Here is an 18,073-nt window from a genome sequence, read left to right on the forward strand (position 1 = left end):
TCTCTTGAGCGCCGTGAGCGATTACAGTCACTGCATTATTTAGCTTGAGTTACATGTGTGCCATGAACCCCACACTTCCCCCAAAAAATATGCGGCTCCATTTGCTCTCATTAAAAATGTATGCCGTTTGTGGGGAAAAACACACTCCCCTGACTGAGAGCTGATATTTTTGCATATGTAACTTGAGCTGCGTGTATGAAGCCAGGCACTCATAAGCATACATTTTCATCTCATGTTATAGCATATCAGTCCTCAACATAGCTACACGGCAGAGAAAAGGTTTTTAAAATATCTTTGAGGATCTGCTTTCGTCATGGCATATGAACTGTCTGTTTGTTAATATCACAGTGTGACACCAATTGAGATGACAAAGGACTTAATAGAAAATGCAAATTTGCTGAATTTGTGTGGACCCTCAGGCCATTCCAAGATAGATGAGTTTGTTTCTTCATCAGAACAGATCTGGAGAAATTTAGCATTACACTCCTCGCCCATGGATCCTCTGCAGTGAATGGGTGCCATTAGAATTAGAGTCCAAACAGCTGATAAAAACACATAAGTAATCCACACCACGTCCAGTCCAACAATTAATGTCTTGTGAAGTGAAACACTGTAAGAAAGCAATTCATCATAAAGGCATGACACTGTTGCTTTCGGCTTAAATACATGTCATCTACAATATTGCTTTCTCCGGTGGAATAAGTCATCTTGTCTCAATCAGGAGAGGAATGTGCACAGACCAAGCCCTGTTTACAGTTCCAACACAGTTCTAAACAAATATGTCTGTGGACTTTGATGTGAGAGAGCCATAGGGGATGGACAGGAAGCAGTATTATGTTTCTTACAAACAAGCATCTTTTCATTTTCCAAGACATTAACTGATGCACTGGAGTCATGAGGATAACTCGTGGATTAATGCGATGTTTTCCTCCGCGGTTTGAACTCTCATTAGGATGGCACCCATTCACTGCGGGTGACTCATTGGTAGCAAGTGATGTAATGCTAAATTTCTCCAAGTCTGTTCCTTTGAAAGAACAAATTTATCTACGTCTAGGATGACCTGAGGGCTAATACAAATTCAGCAAATTGGAATTTTTCTTATACATGAAATAAAATAAAATGCAATTTTATTTAAAAAGTCTCTCATAATCCTGATGATATGGGTACCATGTTTCAAATGATCTGTGAAGACCTGTTTTTTTTCATATAATTATCTGTTTGTTATCATTGTGCCTGACACCAATTACACATGCACGACACTGAATCTCAGACTGTATCCCTTTGCTTCAGGCCACTTTGATAGTAGTTTTTTTTTTTTTTTTTACATTATTAGCTGAGAAGCGCTATTCCAGCTTATGCTACTCATCAAACATTTCTGTGAAGTTTCCTCGGGCTCTGAACCCCAGAAGAGACTCTGTCAGTGTGTGTTCATTTGAAGAACTTCATACGAGAGCTGCAGCACTGTGCAAATTCAAAGTCACTGCATTTATGAATGATTTCCAAACATTTCCTTAGGTACGGGGAACCATTTATGAATGGTTATGAATGGGAACATCTTACTTTCATGTAAGTCCCATCAATTGACCATTGCAATTGAAACTAAATGGGAAGTGTTGGCAGAGAAATGTCATTATCTCATACAGCTTTTCATTAATTAACAAGGATTGTAATAAAAATTATGATTATTGTAATGCTGCCATGCATGTGCCTTATGTTATGATCTAAGCCTATTGGCAACCAGTGGGACTGTAGTGTGAGATCATCTTATTAATGTAACAGTGGCACTGTCCTAATCTTGGTTAATGCTTCCCTGGCGCTTCCACAGGTGTTGAGGATTTACGATTGCTTGTGGGAGGGTGAGACAGAGTCCAACAGAGGTGGCATTGGACGCCAAGACTGCATTGTTCACTGCTTTTCTGGCAGACAAAGCACACTTCGTTTTGTAATCAGAGCTCAAGTGCTACAGTATGTGGTAAGTTTTTTCTTAGGATAACAGCAATGCTTTTGGCAAGGATCGAAGATTTCTTTCTCTATCGCTTGCACATTTTTATTTTTTTTATTGATACCTGGAGGAAACCTGAGTCAAGGCACTGAGAAATAGATCAGAGTGCAGATCTGATGCTGATGCCATGGGTTTTCAAAGAATAAAGGCTGAATTTAGGAGTCTAATAAATGGTATGTTTCCCATGTGAATGTGGGATGTTGAGGAAAACAGTTTGAGCCAGTATGGAGATAAATGCAGAGAAGAAAAAAAGTCGCAACTGAGAGAGAATTGTAAATACTGAAATTGTATCTTCAAAAAAAATAAAAAAATAAATAATAATAATAATAATAATAAATCACAAAATCCCTGCTGAAAAAAGAAAAACATCTTAAACTGGTTTGCTGGTCTTATAATGTGGTCAGGCTGGTCTGTAATGTGGAGAGGTTTTGGGGACCAAAACTGTGGGGCAGACTTGACCTAATTTCATTTAAATTATTTAAAACACTAAAATGTTCTTAGCAGGTATTTGCAAAATCGATTTCATTATTAACATTAGAATGCAAGACTAATATTCAGTAAACTGCATAGACAACATGGAAGAGTCAGCTGGGTATAGTGCGTTTCTTAAGGACAGTTGTCTTGTCGCAACAATATTTCCCGCGCCTCATTTTACAGATGTACTCTAACTTTATTGCTACTTCCATCCAGGGAGAGGCTGTTAAGTTTAAGTTTTCACAGAAGAGAGTTGTTTGTCACAAGCAGAACGTCAGCACAGATGCGCACCTGACCTCAAACACGTGTCGCTTGACGCTTACATTTATTTGCTCTCTCATTTTATAAGTGGATCATGTTGAAATCTCATTTAAATGTTATTACTGCATTATAATGGTCATCTTGACGTCATGATGACACAGTGGAGAGGAGGAGAAGAGAGGAGAAGCATCGTGCATGTGTAGGCTATACGCGAAAGTGTTGGTCCACTAGCAGATTTCCACGTGAGCAGCATCTTCTGATGTCCGAGAGGGTTAAGAGCGCGGGCGGCGTGCTCGCTCCTACAGCATTACATCACTCAGCGGTCCCGAGGTGCGAACCGAGCACTAGGTGGCATCCTAGATGAGTAGCCTACGGATCCGCGTCTCTCTTCAGTCGAGACATCCAGTCAGCGGCGGCGGGTGTCTCAGGGAACAGTCCCGCGCTCGCTCCCAAACACAATGCGCAGGTGACAAGAAGCGGCTTCCAGGAGTTCGTCTCTGACCCGTGCCGGCTCGAGGACTAGATCAGCGCTGACTTCGCCGTCCGCAGCGTCGCAGGAAGATGTTCGGCCTCACCCCACAAGTCCATGGATAAATCATTAGGGGTACTCTGGAGAAACAGGTGTCGGGGAAGTGACGTCACGAGCCTCGGAAACCGGAGGTGTGCGCTTCGGAGAGCAAGATGGCAGCGAAATCCGACGGTCGGGGGGTCGTCACCGGTTTCGCCCAGCTGCACAACCTGGACGAGACGGTGGGGAGCTGCGAGGACGACCCGCGGCAGGGCAGCTCCTTCCACATCTGCCACTGCTGCAACACCTCGTCGTGCTACTGGGGCTGCCGGAGCGCATGTCTGCGTTACCTCCTGGGCAAGGGGAGAGACGCCAGGCTGCCACTTCATGTCCGGCGGCCACCTTACGAGAAGCGCCTGTGGCTGGACTGCCTGTGGATCGTCCTCGCGCTCCTCGTCTTCTTCTGGGACGTGGGGACTGACTTGTGGCTCGCGCTCGACTACTACGTCAAGCAGGACTACCTCTGGTTCGGACTCACACTGTTCTTCGTGCTGGTGCCGTCGGTGCTGGTCCAGATCCTGAGCTTCAGGTGGTTCGTGCAGGATTACACGGGTGGCGGCTTGGGCTCCGTGGAGGGTCTCAGCTGCAGCCTGGGCCCAGGGGTGCACGGCAGGGCCAGATGCTGTCGCTTGTCCGTGTGGATCTGGCAGACGCTCATACACATCCTTCAGATGGGACAAGTGTGGAGGTAAGCGTCCCGTACCCCGGTGTAACCCGTGCAGAGCAGAGCGGATGCGAGTCTCGCTCTAAGCGCGCGCGTTCCGTGGCATCAGTGCGCGCTGAAAGTACAGTGCGTTACTGAGGTGAGTCTCACAGTGCATCTGAGGATTCATTCTGAGAGCGCTGGCGAGACGGGCATCAGGTTTCTCAGGCTCCCCTTGCGTCCCTCAGGAACGACATCCCTCCTTCCTGCGCTCGATATCATTGACACAATTTGACACAATTCTTTGATCTTTCCGTCTTTATCATCACAGGTGCAGTGCGTTTTAACGCAGTCAGAACAGTGTGTGCTCTTTCAAGTGAGGAATAGTTGTGACGCGTGCGGGGAATATCGTCCGTGACATATAGTACTTAAAGTCTGATCCACTAGAAATGATGCGACAGTTTTTTTTCTTTCTGCAGCAGACAGACGCAGTGGCCGCATTCACGTCTGTGTGGAGGCGTTTAGCCGGACGATTTAGACTGATTTCGATTCCATTTATTATTCATGTCTGGTCGTGTTCGTGTTTTCTTTTCTTTACACGATGTGATTATTGCTTAAAGATGAGGGTCTCTGTCACCAGCGGCTCACAGTTGTCATGATGTCATCGATTTGAAGGTGCTACAGCATCTCACGCGAGCGCGCGCTCTCTCTCTACGTGTGTGTACAAAATAATTTCCTTCTCATCTTTCATATAGTAACAGTGCGGCCGTCTGAATGCATTTACCAAAATAAATGTAGTTAAGTCTTTCTTAAAAGTCAAATTAAACGCCAGGTTTGTATATTACGATACGTTAAACAATACTCTGCACTGTCTGAGGTTTTAAGTTGATTTATAGTTGATAAATATGTATTGTAATATTTATTCTACAGCAGGCTACAAAGGTCTAGGGGTAACTGAGATCTAGAACTGACCCCGTCGAATCCTGGCGCTGATTTCCTGCCGTTGCTATGCAACCAGATACGAGTTAAAAGCTTTCTTCTCACGCGTCCGTTTAGAAAATTAAGAATATTTGAATATTCAGGCGAACAACACCCGAGTTTCTGACACTGCTGAAATTGGGAAGTGTGCAACCGGTGGATCCTGAACTTTCCCAATGCCACAGGAGCAAGTGTCAGATTCATAAAGGAAAAAATAAATAAATGCAAAGAACAGTGAAATGTGCAGCTATTTTTTTTTAAATGTATTTATTTATTTATTATAGTGCTAACGGTACCAGGACATCTATTCATTGCGATTAACATCTACTTTTTTATCATAGAGGTCAAAGTATTACCTAATTCAAATGTCAAGAATTATGATCTTGAGTATACTCAATACCAATATTTGTATAAGCTACAGCTAAAGTGAAAAGGCCATGTTTAGCTATCTGGATGAAAGTTTTTTGCTGTATTTATTTATTAATTTTAATATCAGGTGGGTCTTTAAAGATGTGACTGAGCAATCCTAGTAACACAAAACAGTTACTGCTTCATTGTGCAATGAATGCAAGACCTAAATATAATGGAAAGGCAGTTTAATGTTGAATGCTCAGAGGTGTATCATCTTAAAAAAAGAGCAGCCTAGCTTTAAAGTGCTGGTGGAAATGGGTTAGAAGTTAACATCAAAGAAATCTCTTTTGGCTCCCTTTATGACTGTGTGAATAAGTAATCGTATTTAGATGTATACTTAGACATACATTGAACTACTTTTGTACCTGTGTGCATATTCATATTTTAATGCTACTTTTATTGCATCTGTCAATTCTTATTGATTTCTACCAAGAAAATTCTGAGGCCACACTGACTTCACCTTTCAAACCAAACCAATGATGTTCACACCAAGTCACACAAAACACAATTTGTGAAAACACACAAAAAATCTGTCTTTGCAGAAGCTCCTGAATGTTGGGCAGATCCTTTTGCCAAAAACTTTAGAAATTGTGCATTATAAGAAAGTGCATGAGACATTTCTCAATTGGTTGTTTATTTATTTATTCATGCTTGGCACGAGAGCCTGATGATGTCTTTGTTGGCTTGGGTAAATAGTCTGACGCGGCAGCTCCACTGCCAAGACCTCGAGCCTTTCTCAATCGTCTTGACTTGAGAGTTAGTCAGTGCAAGCGTCTTGAAAGATAAATGAAGAATTATGGTCAATTAAGCAGCCTAGGGCTGTTTAGTTAGGGGAACTTTGTGAAAACGAGTACAGCTCAGAATTTTTACTCCCAGCACGATGCCATGTATCTCTACTGTTTAATTTGTAAAATTCAAAATCACTTTATATCTTTTTTGAAATAAATATATCACAAATTACCATGTCCATAAAAGCACAACTGTTTCCAACTCTGATAATAATAAGAAATGTTTCCTAAGCAGCAGATCTGCATATTAGAATGATTTCTAAAGGAATTAATTGACACTGGAGACTGGAGTAATGATGCTGAAAATCCAGCTTTGCCATCCCAGAATTACATTACGTTTGAAAGTATATAAAAAACAATATGATAATATTTCACAATATTACTGCTATTCTATCAAATAAATGCAGCCTTGGTGAGACTTAGAGACTTATTTTAAAAATATACAAAAAATTTTTTTATTTTTTTATTTTTTTTGCAGCATGTTTATAGTCTTTAAAGATAGATTCAATTAATATAATAAATGAAGAATGATTTTAGAGCATGAGAAAAAAATAACATATTTATAGTTTGTTGTTGATGAAGATCTACTTGAGCTTTACAAAAATGCCTGGGCAATACTTTAATCCACTCCTTCCCTTCTGTTTTAAGGCACTTCCTCTGTCTCATTAATTTTATGGTGCTGTCTGTGTAAAATCATTGCTTTGCTGCTCTGTCCTCCCCATCCACTAGTTAAAGTCATAATATGCACTTTCCTTTTCTCTCCCTCGCTGCCTGTTTTCCCTTTTACATAAATCTCGACTTGACCTCCATTTCTGTCAAGGAAACTGGAGCATCTGTCGGCCTTCCCATTATTGGAGATTTCCCCCCCTTAGAGCAGCAGCCCTCCCTCCATACTCCATCACCTCTAGGATGCTCACCGTCCCCGTTCTCTCCCGTTTGCCCTCTCAGTGTCAGACCTCTTACAGGGATCAGGTATATAGTCAGCTACTATACAGTAGATATTAGATGTTTGAGACTGAGCGCTTGGAATGGCAGTTTAAATTGGGTTTAAAGTGCACCGACAACTTGTCTTGAGGAAATATCACACAGTAAATGACAAGAAAGCTATTCATTAAAACACAAGGGTCAAAGGCATGACACTCATTTTTGTCTCTGCTCTTTAAATGAATAATACATTGATACAATAATCCATGTATTATTCAAAACACTAATCCAAAGAGTAGATTTCTAATACATGCATTAAACTGAATTACAAAGCGTTTTTTCCTCTTCTTTATCGTGGACAAGCATTCTGTCATTGACCCACAAACACTCAAACAGATACAAATAACCTGGTTTCTAGTGCTGGGTAGTAAAAAGGGGTGCCTATTCTTTTTAAGCACCTCTTAAGATGCCGCTTTATTGTCCAACTTCCTCCTCAAGGGCTTTGTATGAGTTAACAGCCTCACAGTTTAGCGAGTACTGAAGAGCCAGCAGCGAGTATGGGCTAATCAATGCGTTACACTGCTGACATGTCTTCAGATGTGCTTACAGTAAACACTACTCGGCTGTTATTCACAGCGACCTTGCAAGCATTGTAGAACACTCTCAGTGAGAGTCTGGGCATCCTCAAAGACCAGCCACACTCCATGAATTCATTTACACACTTAAACACAGGCTAGCTAGAATATGCAATCGTTTCATGTAGATCTGCTGTGGAGTTTGCATGCATATGTGTGTAATATAGGTAAGCAAGTGTGTGTGATAAATTGTCACAGCTTGTGTGTTAAGGACAGTGGGGTGGAGAGACTGACATGATGCAGTCATGCTGGAATCAGTCCAGCTGACAAAAGCCAAATGCACAATGTAATGTTATGACTAATTGGTGAGTGTTTTGGCTTGTTAGCGTGTTGGTGTGAAGACCACTGGGTAATTTATGTGTGTTTCTGTCATCTTGGCAGTAAATTGTAATGACTAATTTGTGAGTGTGTTAACAGATTGGACCACAGAGTGCTATGAATAATCTGAATGTGTTTGATCACACCAGCTGGGTTTACGATTATGATCTTGACCTACAGTATGTAGAATAGAGTATTTATTTGTGTGTGTTTTTAAATGTATACTACTGTTCCTCAACCAGTGCTTTCTGTCTTCTTGTGTTTAGCTTGTAGGGCTGTGCTCGTGTATTGATATGACACTGTATCGTCATAATGTGCACAGTAGTGGACCTTACTTAATTTGAATACAAGAACGGTGTTTTAAACAGAGTAGAAAAGTACATTATTTACAGAAGATGAAAATTTTAGTGCAACTTTTGATGTATTTTGGTATGTTTATTGGTAAATGTTGTGGCAGAACTTTAAATTGACTCACAGATCTTGTGCTTGAAAATTATGTCTTCATCTTGCTACTCGCATATCCCCTAAAATTTGTGACACTTATAAAAAAAAAATGCTGCTTAAACTAATATACCATATTATTTTAAATCAATGCAAAATCAATTATTATATTTATAGATAGATTCTTTTATAGATTTTACACACACACACACACACATATATAAAAGTAAATGCATTAGTAGTTAAAGAAGATTTCTATTTCAAATAAGTGCTGTTTTTTTTAACTTTCTATTAATCAAAGAATCCTGAAAAAAAAAATCAGTTTCCATAAAAATATTACAACATTGAGAATAAGAAGAAATCTTTCTTAAAGCAGAAAAATCAGAATATTGTAATGATTATTGAAGGATCATGTGACACTGAAGACTGGAGTAATGCTGCTAAAATTTTTAGCTTTGAATCAAAAGAACAAATTCAAAATTTTTAATATATTAAAAAAGAAAACAGTTCATTTAAATGTATTTTGATACAATACACTAAAACAATATTATTGTGAAATTATTTTGATTTAATACATGCAGACTGCACACACTTCTTAAAAAAAAGTATTTTTTAATATTGATATAAATGAACTTTCTTTCAAATAGTTTGCTACTTTAAAGCTTAACTGTTGTTTTTCTCTCTGTGTGTAACTGGCAGTCAGTGGTAGCATCTATCTCTTATCTTATCACTCAATGTGTATGTGATGACAGACGGATGAGTCCCCTGAGGCCTGAGAAAAAGAGAGACAACCATCAGCTTGTGCGCCCACCAGTCAGCCATTAACCATTAGCCATCACACGCTGACCCACAGCTGCCCCTCCACACACAGACACACACACACTCACACACACAGGCGTACACGTACAGGTATATGTAGACAGTTTTCATCAATGGGCCAAATGTTTGGGAATCCACGATCCAGAAATAAAACCTTGAGTTTCCAGTAGCAAAAAGATCATCAGAAATTCTGTTTCTTCAACACAGCTTTCATCCGCTTAAGTAACTATTCGCACTATACTTATAAGAGTCAGTGGAACAGAGGACGGTTTAGGACTGTCCTAACAGTCACCAGCTTATAAACATAAATCTGCTCATTCGCTGTGAGATTGTTAAAATTAGAACATGCAAAGCAAGATTGAACTGTGAGCGGCTTACAACAGTATTAAATCGTATAGACGGCTGAGAGCGAGCAGTTTTACATGTTCTACAAGCATTTGGCATTAAATCAGAAAGGAAAAAAAATATTAAATATTTTAATGGCAATCCTGTTATTCAGAGAATCACATCTATGACTGCTGGTATTTCTTCATTATGGAAAAAAACAAAACAAAGAAAGACCTCACTCTCTTTGTGACCTGTCTGAGACGAGTGTCTGTAAAATGCACTTGATGGAGTGTGTTAAATGCTGATTTATTTAGCCATGATGAAAGAGTGCTATTTATACAGCCAGGAAGAAAGAAGCTCTGATTATAATTCAGATGAGAAGGAGTCTGCTGCAGGCTGTCAGCATAAAACGAGCAGTTGTGTTATTGCAGGATTTGTAACAGATTTCTGTCTAAATCTGAGCTTGAAACCTGCTGTGGAGAAGTCTTGATCCAGAGCAGTCACCTTTGACCTCAGGGCTGTGTCGATATGGGCTGGTTGTGGTTGCATGCATCATGCAAAAAAAATAAATAGATCTTTAGAATCCACATGCTGATTTGCTTTTTCATGTTTATCAAATCACTGTAGAATGAGTGTTTATTACAGAAGTTCAAATCATAAGCACTTAATATTGAGTAACTCATGTTTTAAGCTCAATACTGATGTTTTTTGGGTTTTTTTTTTGCTCTACCAATGAAAATAGTGGAAGCCTATCAGCTTGAATGAGTCATTGTTTTAAACAAATCGTTTAAGTGAACAATTCAATGACTGTCACCACTAGCGGTCCCTACCAGTAATGCACAGACAATAGTGATCATCGTATCTTTTCTCGCTATGCACTTTTTGTTCAACAACAGAATGAAAAGTGATAGCATTATAATGTAATTGTTATTTTATTTACTGAAATTTATGCATATGCAAATGCAGGAATAGTAGAAATGCAGAATACTGGAAACCCAAGCTCATGTGAACTTTGCTCACTTTAGTTCAACTTTAATTTGTGTCACGTGAAAAACAATATTGTAACTCTTCGGAATCTGGATTAGATTGCATAATTATACATTTTAGATGTATCATATGATTCATTATTTTTTTTAAGAAGACGCTGCAGAGTGTGACGTCATGTTACACCATTGCAGTGTCTATTTCACTTAGTCAAAGTCTACCGTTTCTGTGGTTTCAACAGTTTCTACAGTAAGACACTTTTGAAAATACTTGACTAAGATTATATATATATATATCTATATAAGATCTGTTGATGCTTCCGTTACATTGCGACTTTAAGAGCTTTGACTTCTGAGTGGCCTCATATCACTGAAAGCTACTGAATCAAGAGACCTATGTTTGAAATGCTCTCTTTCCCCGCAATGGGGTGGACTAACCCTTTTTTGATAGCGCATTACATCTGGACAGTTCCCCTCAGAAGCAATGCCCCCCTGCTAAAACTGACCTAGTTTTAATGGAGAGCATTGCAGTGACCATTCAAGCTGATAGTGCTTAAATGCAATGCCCTCCAACCATACTCACTGCTCTCCACTCATGTGTATTAACTCATGCCAGAAGCGTCCACTTCCTCTCTTTCTTTTCTTGCCCAGATCTCACTGGATCACACAATTTATTTTCTAGTGCATCTCTTTTGAGCTGTGTTTTTCTTACACTCTGTGCATGTGTTGGGGGAGATTTTTTTGTTGTTGTTGGATGTAATCTCACACATTCCCAGATGTTGACATAATGCAGCAGGCAAGGCTGTCAGAGGAAGTCCTCATGCACCAGTGTGACAAGATTTCATTCAACCCTTATATGAATAGTAATACTTTATAAGGATAGTTCACCCCAAAAAAGAAAGGTCTGATATCATTTACTCAATGTTGTATGACCTTTTTCTTCTGTGGAACAGAAAATGAGAATGTCTGAGCTTCTTTTTTTCCTTAAAATGGAAATTAGTGTGGCTGTGTCAAGCTTCAAAAATTGACAAATAAGTAAATCAATCAAATAAAAGCGTATTCTTGTCTCATTAAGCCTTATGATGTATTTGTAGGGGGAACAGACTTAAAAATTAAGGAGTTGTTCATTTTATTGACAGATGACAGTCACTATTAACATGCAGCTTTAAATATTTTCTTTTTGTTCAAGTGAAATAAGAACATTTCATACAGGTCCAAATGTGAAATAAAAATAAATTAAAGCTAAATAGAAATCATGTAAAAATAAGCACTAATAAAACTGAAATGAAACTGAAATAATACTAAAATAGCACTGTACACTGTAGCATAATTATCATTTTTGGGTGAACTTTATGTAATAATCTTCATAAAATCTCAGTTTCACTCCACTTCTCACACAATACTGACTAAAAATCACTCCTGAGAGTGAAGATTACCATCAGGAGACTATTTACTTAACCTTAATACTTGCTGCTATGACACCTCCTCCGCTTCCTCCACCTCCTCTTTCTTTCTCCCGTTTTGTTTTCCTGTCAAACGAGCATGCAGACGCTTACACCTACAAACTCTCATCCCGTGTTTTATTCCTCACTGCCTTCACTCTCCCCCTCCCTGTGCTTGTTTCTAGCGGGTGCTGTGAGGCGATGACAGTTGTATTAGCAGTCGATTGTGAGGTCACTCTCACTCAGCTCCACCGAGACACAGCGGTACAGCAGAGGAGCGAAGCAGAAACAAGAGAGAAAGATATCCAACAACAGACAGCTGAGTTTCCTCATTGCTTGCATTGTTTTTCATGACTTCCTGTCGACCAGATTTAGCACACAGATCATTTCATTTGATAATTGGGTCAGTGACGACAATATCATTGTTTTTTTTCCCTGCTGATGAATTTATTCAAAAATTCTATGACAAGCAGGTTTTAAATTTCTGAATTAAAATTAATTATTGGAGGACAAGAAAATGTCAGGATCCCGATATCTTAAAAAAAATCCTCATTAAAAGCATGACATTTTAAAAAAATTCCTGAAACAAACTTTTCTACTGGGAATAATTATAAAACAGGAAATGATGTCATTGAGAGAGCCCCGCAGAAGTCCATCTTGATCCTGTGTGTGTTCATTAATAAGTCTCTTATTCTTTTTTCAGTTTAATGTTTAGTTTTAGCTAAAGTTTTAGTAGTTTTGTTGTATGTTTTTGTCATTTTTATTCCTTATGTAAGGAAAATATGCTGTAACCTTACTTTTTTTTTTTATCTGACCTGGGTTTTTGTTGGTCAGTGAATATATTCATGGAGAAATACTATATAATAATTGTCCATCCAGCATCGAGATTTTCAATTCAAATATGAAAGGGATCCAGCTTCCGGCTCTAATTCAACATTTATTTTAATGAACTGAAAGTGCAGATGGAGATGCACAGTATTAGACCAGTCCCTTGCTGCAAGCTATTTCATAAAACAATGAGGACAAAATCAGCTGTGACGAAGTCCCCATCGTGAATGACAGTTATGGTAGATGAACATCTGGGAGGTCTCCTGGCATATCTTTTGGGAATCCTGTAACTGCACACAAATACAACATTTTTGGCTGAAGAAACAGCATGAAAATGAGATTCCAATCCAAGAAGACTGACCTGTCTGTGCTGCCCCATGTATGGAAAGCTGTGTTAGGGATTCCCCTCATCACTAACACAGGCCTCTACTCAACGTGACTCACATCGAGGTGCCAATCACGGCATCAGAGACAGCGAGGCACCCAGAGCTCCCGACAGAGGAGGATACAGTCTGTTAATCCTACACTATGAATAGACTGATGAGAAGCCTCCTTTGGGAATGCTGGATGCTATGGGGAAATACTTTGGGCCTGAGTTTATGGGCTGTTGAATGTTTGCAATACATGTTGAACAGATGCTGTAGTTTGGTTGACAGTGGGGCTCTTCGTCCTAGTTGAGAATTGAAATTCCCACAAGATCGGTAAAAACTGCTGTTCCCAATTCACAATGCTTCTTTAATGGGTGCATTCACATCCTTATGACCTTAATACGTATAGCTAACGTGATGTTTTCCTCCTTGACAGGTTGGACATCATTGTGCACACATGTGTTATACCAGAGGCATCATGCACCAGTTTTACTGGGGCAGTTCTGGATCAATTGGTGCTCTAGTTCAGATAAGACATGAACACCAAAATAATAATATGCATTTTTGTTTAAAAAAAAATAAAATTCAACATAATATTGTATAATGAATATTACAATATTTTGAATTAGATTTTTTTTTATATTTTTACTTTATTTCGTTGATATTTATACACAAATGAAAAATGTCTGTATAGTTTTTTTTTAATTAACTTTAGTTTGTTTGGTTTTAGTTCAATTCATTAGTAACCTATTATGCAAAATTCACTTTTAAATGTTGAGTGAACATAATTGTGTGTTGTGTGTACACAACCACCCTTTTATGATAAAAATCCACAAATTCTTGCTTTTTAATCCCCATGAATCTCAAGCAGAGTCTCAGAACAAGCTGTTCACAGAATCTGTTAAGTGTGATGTAACATTTTACAGGCCCCACCCACAACTGTTGACAGACATTACCTTATTAGCAGAGACCCCGCCCTGAGTGAGCCGCAAACAATCCATCATGTCTATCTTAACACTAGAGTATTTAAAAACAGCATTCAAGCAAGAATAATAGGTGCCCTTTAACATTATCAATAGTAACATATTTCCTATCAGACACTTACACACACTGTAAAAAATTTCACGTAAAATCAACAGTAACTTACTGGCAACAAATAGCCAGCAAGCTTCAGTATTTTATTCCACGGTAATATTACTGTAAACCTGACTACAGTAGTTCACAACATACTGTATAATAACTTACAGTATATTTATACTGTAAAATTAATTACAGTTCATGTTTTTGCACTGTATTTTAAGATACTGTAAAGTTACTATGCAGTATAATTGATTACGGTAGTTTTTATATTCACATATACTCATCTATACACAACATATAACTAACTACAACCTGTTACATGCTTAAAAAAGAATGAAATATAAAGGCTTGTATGCAAAAAAAATTTCACACAGTTATATTACTGATTATTAAATGTCACGTAAATTATGACAACACTCAGAAGTCCATTTAAAAACTTTTATTACAATTTAATTCATTAAATGGTGAAAACACTCTCCAGACTTGACAGGGCCAATGCAAATCCCAGGTTTATGCTGCCTATAGAGAACAAAACACAAAAATTAAGTTGCACTACAGCTTGACCGACATCAATGTGATAAACAGACTTGAAAATGACTTACCTCTTTATTAACTCATCAGCACGCTGCAATGTCGAACAACATACACGCTGAAAGAAATGAAAAACATATTCAACACTGCATAGACCTACACAGAGATATTCGTTTCACCATGCATCCCCAGATGTGGAAGTGAAAGAACATTCCATAACCTGACATGTCATATTAACACCACTGTGTGATTTGTCAGCACTTGGTGTAATCACTGCATGGTTACGATACATATGTGTACGAAGGCCAACGGCAGTTTTGAAGTTACATGGACACTGGAAAAATCCACAAGAGAATCTATAGTTTGCAAGATTCCTGTGTTCCTTAGCAAGTCTGACAAATTCTGGAATAGACTTTACAGAGTACTGACACACTTTGCAAGATAAAGGCATTTCTAATCTTATTTCTAAACAATTTTAACTTTAGATGCAGTACTTACCCATCCACATCTGGTGACTTCAATGATTTTTACCTGTAAGACAAAGAGAAACATGGATCAGTTAAAACATAAAGAGGTTACAAAACAATTCCAATATATAGAGTCAAATTAAATAATTTGAAAAGAAAACAAATCTATTAAATCATTATTATTTATTTATGTACCTATTACAATTAATTTGAGATCTCTTGGTGTCCTAACAGAGACCCGATTTCGAGGGAGAACCTGATTTGTCACAAATAAGAAATGAGAAGCACCCAAAGTGACAAGAATACGGGGATTATAATAGCCATTATCGTGAATATCAAACAATATCAAATATACAACTAAATTATCCGTAGTGCGTTGGCAGTGGCTGCATTCAGATATTAATGCACTTGAAGAAGTTAATGAAAACGAGTGAGCAAAATCATGGGAACGTCTGGTCTGAAGAAGGACTATACAGAGACGAGGGAATTAATCCGGCGCGACTTTCACTGCCTGTGTATTCACTTTACATGAATACATCGGTTGTACTCACGCAATAAATGCATAATATAACTGAAAACACTGTGATTGTCCCTTCAAGTCGTGCATAACATTAGTGTCGATTTCGAACATAGCTTTAGGTTTAGGCGCGTAAGGCCTCGATCGCGACAGGACACACGCACACGGTGTAAGTTACACACAAATGTTCAGAAAGAAGAACATTTCGATTACTTTGTTCTAAACTTGAAATTATTAACTAACATTAACAGCAAACCTTGTGATAATTAATATTTGGTTAACGTTAGAATGTTTGTGTTACAGACTACTATCAAACTCACCACCGATTATTTAGTGGTAACGTTAAAACGAATATCTTCCCTTTGGGGAGAAACTTTTTGAAATACACATCTTTAAGATATTGAATAAAATTGTATATCTCACCTGACTGGTTCTCGTTGGTCTTGTTCATCCTCAAAGGCTCAGAAAATGAATTAGAAAATGAGTGCAGGCTGACGGTTTAGATGATTGGTTGCCAGGTATATCGCGTACGATTCCGCTCTTTATGTAATTAGTGTGTTTAATAGAAAGCAAAATAATAATATTAAAAATATATCATGGGAATTGATTTTATCTATTTACCTAGCCTATATTTTTGACATCTACATCTCTACAACTACCTCCCACCCACAAAATTGTTGGCTATAACCTATGAGATTAGGTGGGTTTTGTGTCAAAATCTGGCAACCATTAAGATACGCAATTAAAAAACACCCACATAAATCATTCAACTTTTTTTAACTATATGCCAAATGCCTTAATATATGGGTTACCATATGAAAGATGTATTATAAAATTCCTTATAAATAAATATATAATTAATAAATAAAATTCCTTGTAAACTGGATTATTACTGTCATCAATTTAACAGTAATATAAGGATTACTGTAATTATTTTCCCACTCTATTGTTTTTTTCAAAGAATAGCATAAATTGACAGCAACTGTCCTGTAAATAGTTTATACAGTAAGACAAAGCTGGAAATACAGCAATAATACTGCAAAAGTTATAAAATTGACAACAACTTACTGTAAACTGTTTCTACAGTAAGCTTTCTCTGATAATACAGCAATAATACTGTGAAAACAACAGAAATCGTTTACAGTGCATACACTTAATATTCACATAAAGGTTGGACCTGATTAGACATGCAAATGGATGCATTCTACTATACTTTATAATATGTAACTTAAACTCTCAGGAGACACTTTGACCTCTCAGTCTGAATGGGTATGAGGTGTGTACTGTACGTGCTCCACCTCTGCACTAAGAAGAGAGAGAAAAAGGCATGAAATCACCTTCTCCCACCGGGAATATTCTGGAACTGTGCTCATCACGGTTACTGTACTTTGACTATGAGGCTGTGGAAGGCTGTTTGTATGGCCCCAGGCTGTGCGGGGATCTGCTGCATCTCTTAAAACATCACACTCTGCACTCTAATGGAGACATACAGCGAGACTGAGAAGGAGAGGGAGGGAAAAATGGGGAGAGGAGAGAAACGGGGAGTTGACTGTAATGGAACTGAATTAAATTGAGGGCAATACAAAATGAAACTGAGTTACAGTAAACTGAATCAAGGCATAAAACATGCACAAGCCATGAAGAGAAAATGAAGAAACTGTTTATTTTCCTCTCTTAATCATCCACTGTTTCTCTGTCATCAAAAGTTACTCACTAGAGTGGATTACAAAGCAACATCAGGATGTCTAGTAAAACATGGTGAATCTGTGGTAAAGCTGAATGAAATCAGCACGGCATCCGCCAAAACAAACTGGTCATTTGTCTAAACTGTTGTGTCGCATTTTTTGTCAATTGTTTTTAACAATTTCAATTCAAAAACATCACAATGATCCACAAGTAACTCCACATGATCCATCCAGTCTGAAAGGAGTGAAATTATTTCCTTATGAAATGAATACCTTGTGAAGTCAATAAACTCAGGAATGCAATGCCGCACACAAAACCATAAAACTGATCTGGAGAAGAAATCTTCAAAGAGAGCAAATGACACCGATCTCCTTGATCATTTGAGACCCCCTCCCCTCCCTGCCTCTGACACTCACTCTTCTCCCCTAAAAGCAAGAATATCCATAAGCCCTGCTATATCTTGTGAATATGTTGCTTTTTCCACTTCATGTTTGGTATCATTTTAAAGGTCTCTTGTGTGATTGGTAAAATTGTCTCAATTTCACAGTAGTCACTTGAATTATTGAAATATTTTAAACTTTT

The 18,073-nt window shown here is 38.3% G+C and overlaps 1 protein-coding gene across 1 annotated transcript in view; it reads left to right on the top strand.

Annotated features, from left to right (window-relative positions):
- The first annotated feature begins 2,975 nt into the window (after window positions 1–2,975).
- LOC127984494 (XK-related protein 6) overlaps window positions 2,976–18,073 on the top strand; it is a 52,264-nt gene continuing 37,166 nt past the window's right edge. Inside the window, exon 1 of the mRNA XM_052587152.1 lies at window positions 2,976–3,993. Coding sequence (XP_052443112.1) covers window positions 3,419–3,993 — 575 coding nt within the window. The 5' untranslated portion in view covers window positions 2,976–3,418. The remainder of the gene's footprint in view (window positions 3,994–18,073) is intronic.

The sequence above is a fragment of the Carassius gibelio genome, chromosome B20 (genome assembly GCF_023724105.1).
Source record: "Carassius gibelio isolate Cgi1373 ecotype wild population from Czech Republic chromosome B20, carGib1.2-hapl.c, whole genome shotgun sequence".
Taxonomy (NCBI): domain Eukaryota; kingdom Metazoa; phylum Chordata; class Actinopteri; order Cypriniformes; family Cyprinidae; genus Carassius; species Carassius gibelio.